We start from the raw sequence: 6259 nt of genomic DNA, 5'->3' as shown, positions 1-6259 counted from the left end.
GCTAAAAGGCCAGTCTGAGCTCAACCCCTGGCACCACAGGGCCCCCAGTACTGCCCCTGCAGCTCTGGGTGGTCCCTGTGCAGCGCCAGGGGTGGCTCTGACATGGTTAGATACAATCCACAGTGTTTTATAATCAACATAGAGCAGCTGAGGCAACAACCATTAACTGGATATTAAAATACTGGAAACTTATTAACAGATAAAAATATCAGAGATCGAAGGGGCGAAGAGCAAAACTTTGCATGTGGGAGATTAGGATTTGATCCCCAGCATGGAATGAACTCTGAAGCACTGAGCATAGGGGTGTGGTCCAAAAAAAAAAAGGTCTGAGACCAGTTATTAATTACAAATAGAAAAAAATGGACCAGAGAAACAGTACAGCAGATAGGGTACTTACCTTGAACATAGGCAATCTAGGTTTGATCCCCAGCACCGTATATGGTCCCTTGAATATCACCAAGAGTGATCTTTGAGTGCCCAGCCAGGAGTAATTCCTAAGCATATCTGGGTATGGCCCAACAACAAACAAATAAGTCAAAAAACAAAAAAGGCTGGAGCAATAGTAGAGCGGGTGGAGCACCTGACTTGCACGCAGCAGACCCCAGTTAGATCCCCAGCATCAGCATCACACATGGTCCCCCAAGGACCGCCAGGAGTGATCCGTAAGTGCAGAGCCAGAAATAACCCCTGAGCATCACCAGGTGTGGTCCAAAAACAAGAAAGAAAATAGTAACCACCTGAACCAAGTAATGAGAGACAATGGGATAAATTAACACCAGCTGCTTCTTGTTGAGATGGAAGGTAAAAAAACAGAGTCACTAAGCGGAATCTAAATGTCAGACAAAACCAAACTGAGAGACTTTATACAAAATAATTGACAGGCACTCTTCAAAAACCTCAATGCTGGGGCCAGAGAGATAGCAGAATGGATAAGGTGGCTGACCTGGGTTGATCCCCATCACCCTGTAAGGTCCCTCCAGTCATCATGAGTGATCCCTGAGTGCAGAATCAGGAGTAGACCCAGAGCAGAGCCAGGTGTGGGGGAATTCAGTGTCACTAAAGACAAGACAGTGTAAAGATTTCTTAGGAAATACATACTGCTATTGTAAAGAAAGGACTCGGGATTCTGAATCTTCACTCCAGTGAGCCAATGAGGGCTGAGCAAAATGAAAGTAGTTAATTCCAAGGCGCGGAGAGGGTCGGCGGGCTGGAGTTCATGCTTTTGATCACTGGCATCACATGGTCCTGAGCAAGCCAGGAGTGAGCCGCAAGTATCACCAGGTGCGGCCCCAAACCAAATAAAAACAAATGAAATTAATACATGTTGATAAAGAAGATGAAGGAGAAAATGTTAAGAAATGGAGAATCTAGGTGAGACTATAACCTGGGCTTGCAACCCTTGCAACATTTCTCTAGATTTGAAAATTTTCATAATAAAAAATATTTCTTTAATGTGAGATACATTTATGCAAAGAATTTTTACCTCTTACTGAAAATCTACTCTGTTAAGATACATCTGTAAACATCTTTAATGCTCAGCTTCGATCAGGAATTAAAGAAGAGACAAATGTTATACTAAGCAAACAGAAGTTTAACCCTGTAAGTTTTGTCTGAATGTTTATTATCTCACCTATGGAGAAAAAATTAATTCTAGGAGAAAAACTGAAAATAGTACACACGGGCTGGAGTGATAGCACAACAGGTAGGGGCGTTTGCCTTGCTCGCGGCTGACCAGGGTTCGATTCCCAGCATCCCATATGATCCCCGAGTACCGGCAGGAGTAATTCCTGAGTGCATGAGCCAGTAATTCCCTGTGCATCGCTGGGTTTGACCCAAAAAGCAATAATAATAATAATACACAAAGGCATCATAAAAAGGTCAGCTCTGGAGATGAGAGAGTTCTCTTTCTAGCTTTCTCAATTTCTCAATTTTTCCTATTTCTACCACAAAAAAATAAAATTTGTGCCCCCCAAAAGTTGATTTTTGTGGTATTATTTTTTGAGGGTAGGGCACATGGCAGGTATTAACCCACGACTATATGTAGTTTATCACTGACCTCCATTCCCCCCTCTCTTAATAAAGCAAATAATTTTACAGTAAGACACAAATGAAATATTCCCAGAATTTAATATTTAGTCATTCAAGCTATTGCTGTATTTAGATTCTCAGGTTTCATGATCGCAAAAGGTGCTTTAGAACAAATGGCCAGGAAGTGATTAGGCCCCGATTAGCTGGTTTGGTTTTTCTCTCTTTCATATGTTCACAAAGGAATATTTGCATGTTTCCTCCAAGGGCGTTGGACTTTCTTGCTGGCCAAGACATCCAGGTCACGGCAGATCTGGGCTCGCGTGGAGGAAGGCTGAATGATGTCATCCACGAATCCTGGGAAGCAGAGAAGACAGCTGAGCCCTGCTCCACAGGCCCCGAAGGACGTGCCCAGCCTGGGCGGCTTCTCTGAGGTGTGAGGAAGGACTCATCTGTCTGTCGGACAAAGAGGGTCTGGCCTGCAAGGCAGCCTCTGGCTCCGAAAAACTGCCCTGTTCCTCCAGCAGGGCCCCTACTTTTGGCCTGGCCACACAGGGCAAGAAGAGCATGGGGCCCTCTCTGCCAAGGGGAGTTCAATAAGAAACACATTTAAAAAAAAACAAATAAATAAACACTTCTATTGGGGCTGGAGCCATAGCATGGCGGGTAGGGCATTTGTCTTGCACGAGGCAAACCCTGGTTCAACCCCTGGCAACCCAGACAGTCTCTAGGCCTGCCAGGAATAAGCACCGAGCCAGGAGTAAGCTCTGAACACCACTGTTTGCCCCCGCCCCAAAAATAAACCTACTTTCCAAACTGGCTACAAGTGCTCTCCTCTCTATGTTCTATGTCCCATTTCTGAACAAGGCTTGTGGCCCCTCCCCCAAGTACACGTGGGTCCACCACTTCCCCTGCATCAGGACAATTCAGCAAGTACAAGGTGCCAAAAGGGGTTCGGCACAATATCCAAAGAGACTCCAGGTGCCTGGAGGCTGCCCTCTCACCGCCCTCGGGACCGCGTGCAAAGCAGCCTGGTGCCCAACCCAGCCGACAGTCGTCACTGACCACCTGAGACCATCCTGTCCTCCAGCAAGCCTGCCAGGGCCACCACTGCCTGACCGATGCCTGGCAAGAAGGCAGAAGCAGCTCCCGGCTGAGCGCAGACCAAATCCTGACCCTGGACACAACACTAACACGGGGAATGCAGTGATTTCAGGGGCAGTGACACCCCAAGGACTGAGTGACATCCCCAGCACTGCAGGAGCGAGCAAACCTTGAGCATGGAGCTGGGAGCAGCTCCGAAGCACAAAGGTCCAAAAGTCAAATTAAAATAGGGGAGACAGTGCTTACGGTGTCCGTGTCTTCCTGCCAGGTGTCGCCAGCATACACTTCCACACCATCAACCCTTCAGGCTGCATGTGGACTGGGCCCTCTCCTCTCTGGAGAAACCCACGTTCTCTCTTGCTCTCGTGCTCCCTCTCCCCACTTTCCTCAAAATTCCCACATAAAATCGGTCATACTTTTCCAAAAAATAAAAGGAAGAAACAAACCAACGCACTGAAGTAGCAGGAAAGTGTCTGTCCCTGGTCAGCAGGATGAGCCTAGACAGGCCGCCCCCCTCGGTGGCACTGCCCTGCACAGCCCACGCCTCGGCCACAGGCAGATGCCCCGGAGGAACTGATGGCATCTGAGGCTTCAGGAGAAAACAGCGCCCCACCCCAGCCAAGGACCAGCACCCACCTCTCACTGCCGCGGGGAAAGGGTTGGCAAACTTCTCCACATACTCCGCCTGAGCCGCCTCCACGTTCTGGCGCCCCTTGAAGATGATCTCCACTGCTCCCTGCGGGCGACAGGACAAAGGTGTCTGCTGGAGTCCCTCCCCACCCCCCACTCACTGTCCCCGGGCGTGGCTGCAAACGGGCCAGGGACAGCAGTCCAGCCAGGAGCTGGTCACCCCGAAGTCCCCCCCAGGGGAAGACGAGCCTTGAGCACACGACTCAGCGGCCAGGGAAGGCTGAACTAAGACGGGCCTTGGCGTCAGACTCCCTGGAGTCAACGCTGTTTCAAAGCAGGAAACGGGCAGAGGCTGAGCAACAGAAAGCCCCTGCCCACGCCACCACCTCACTGAGGTCCAAGCACAGGCTAGCAGGGCCGATGCCTCGCCTTCCCCTTCAGGAGAGTTACAGCCGAGCACAGGCTCCTCCAGCCCGACCCAGCACCGGGAGGGAGCAGGCGCGAAGAGTAGGGGACCCGGCACTGCCCCCAAGTTCCCCAGCTACATTTCGAGGGGTCTGTCTCTGGCTCCAGGAGGGGAAATGAGGCTCCTCGCCTTCGCTCCCATAACTGCGATCTCTGCCGTGGGCCAGGCATAGTTGATGTCGCCGCAGAGGTGCTTCGAGCTCATGACGTCATAGGCACCGCCATAGGCCTACAACAGACCCAGAGGCGGGGTGTCAGTGCCCGGAATTGCATGCAGGACCCGAGCGACAGCGGGTAGGGCATTTGCTTTGCACAGGCAGACCCGGGTTCAATCCCCGGCATCCCATATGGTGCCCCGAGCACCATCAGGAGTAATTCCTGAATGCATGAGCCAGGAATATCTCCTGAGCATTCCCGGATGTGACCCAAAAAACAAAAAACAAGTTAATTGGATGGTGATGCTGAAAAACGCCCCAGGAAGCAAGTGAGATGTGGACAGAAGGGACGCGAGCTCCGGGGCTGTGTGGGTACAGTGTCTGGGACAGAGGGGTACAGGGGCGGGGTGGGGGTAGAGGGGTGCAAGAGCGGGGGCAAAGCAGTCCCCGCATTCTGCCCAGAGGTCTCCCAGTTAACACGCTGACCAGCACCCACACGTGTGGCCCAGCGTCTCCCGCCACCTGCCGCACCCGCCTCACCTTCCTGGTGATGACAGTGACCTTCGGGACAGTGGCCTCGGCGAACGCGTAGAGAAGCTTGGCGCCATGACGGATGATGCCCCCGTACTCCTGGGCTGTGCCTGGGTCAGGGCAAAGCCGTCAGGGTCCAAGGAAGCTCAGCCGCGGGGTCTTCCCTCGGCCACCCCTGCCTGCAGCACAGCTTCTAGACTCCCAAATATAGAGCCACAGATCGGAGGAACCCTGCGAGACGCCCAGCCGAAGGGGGTGCCTCCCTCAGGAAAGCCCCCCCTGCCCCCCCGCCCCCGCACCGCCTCGACTTACCAGGCAGAAAGCCAGGAACATCGACAAAGGTGATGAGCGGGATGTTGAAGGCATCGCAGAAGCGGACAAAGCGAGCGCCTTTCACAGACGAGTTGATGTCCAAGCACCCTGGGAAGAGGAACCCAGTGACCCCTCTAGGACTGTGCCCTGGTGGCCGCCAAGGCCACTTCCTGCTGAGGTGCTGAGTCCCCTGCCCCCGGAAAAACAGGGACTGTGAAGGATCGTCTAGGGGCATCTGGCCATGGCCCAGCCCAGCTTGGAGAGGCGGCCCATGGGCCGAGCATGTTTCTCTGGGTCTCGAGCATCTTTTTTATGGGGGCAGGGGAGGTATCCCTGCTGTGCTGGGGGTAGGCCCTGAGCTATGTCCCCGTCCCCTCTCCTACTTGGCCAGCCCCTGGCCGCTGCTTAGTCTTCAGGTAAGAGGCTGACTTAAAGGGAAAAGAGAAGTGGAGGCGTTTCTTCGGCCGAGTGAAGTGCTGCACTTTGGTCCTCTTTTGAGCTGTTGGTCTTTTTCCTGTTGACTTTCTAGGATTTGTTATATATTCTGATATTAGTCCTTTGTCAGATATATGTATTGTAAAGATGTTTTTCCTGGCCTGCGACTTGCCTATTCAAAGGAATAAATGGTATCTTTGAACTGGCCTTAATTTAAAATTTATGAAGTTCCTTTTTTTAAAAAACTGAGAGGTTTTGGGGGCTGAAACGATAGCAAAGCAGGTAGGACGTTTGCCTTGCGTACAGGTGACCTGGGTTCGACTCCCAGCATCCCATATGGTCCCCTGAGCACCGCCAGGAGTAACTCCTGAGTGCATGAACCAGGAGTAACCCCTGTACATCGCCGGGCGTGACCCAAAAAGTAAAAAAAAAAATTAAAAAAATAAAACTTAAAGAGGTTTTTATATCCTGTTCAAGAACTGTTTTCCAGGGCTGGAGCGATAGTGCAGTGGGTGGGGCATTTGCCTTGCACAAGGCCGACCTTGGTTCAACTCCCAGCATCCCATAGGCTCCCAAGCAGCGCCAGGAGTAATTCCTGAGTG

At 51.8% G+C, this 6259-nt stretch overlaps 1 protein-coding gene across 2 annotated transcripts in view; it reads right to left on the bottom strand.

The window, feature by feature from the left end:
• Window positions 1-2108: 2108 nt before the first annotated feature.
• PCCB (propionyl-CoA carboxylase subunit beta) overlaps window positions 2109-6259 on the bottom strand; it is a 28927-nt gene continuing 24776 nt past the window's right edge. The window contains exons 11-15 of one of the 2 annotated variants that reach the window (XM_056121614.1): window positions 5223-5330; window positions 4920-5020; window positions 4355-4453; window positions 3766-3865; window positions 2109-2382 (exon numbers count right to left, since the gene is read on the bottom strand). In XM_056121614.1, coding sequence (XP_055977589.1) covers window positions 2261-2382; window positions 3766-3865; window positions 4355-4453; window positions 4920-5020; window positions 5223-5330 — 530 coding nt within the window. In that variant the 3' untranslated portion in view covers window positions 2109-2260. Of the gene's footprint in view, window positions 2383-3765; window positions 3866-4304; window positions 4454-4919; window positions 5021-5222; window positions 5331-6259 lie in introns of both variants that reach the window. The other variant, XM_056121615.1, reaches the window with a different exon arrangement.

Source organism: Sorex fumeus, unplaced genomic scaffold, assembly GCF_029834395.1.
Source record: "Sorex fumeus unplaced genomic scaffold, SorFum_2.1 ptg000044l, whole genome shotgun sequence".
In the NCBI taxonomy this organism is placed as follows: Eukaryota; Metazoa; Chordata; class Mammalia; order Eulipotyphla; family Soricidae; genus Sorex; species Sorex fumeus.
Note: the sequence above shows the minus strand (reverse complement) of the source record. Positions and strands in the feature narration are given on the sequence as shown.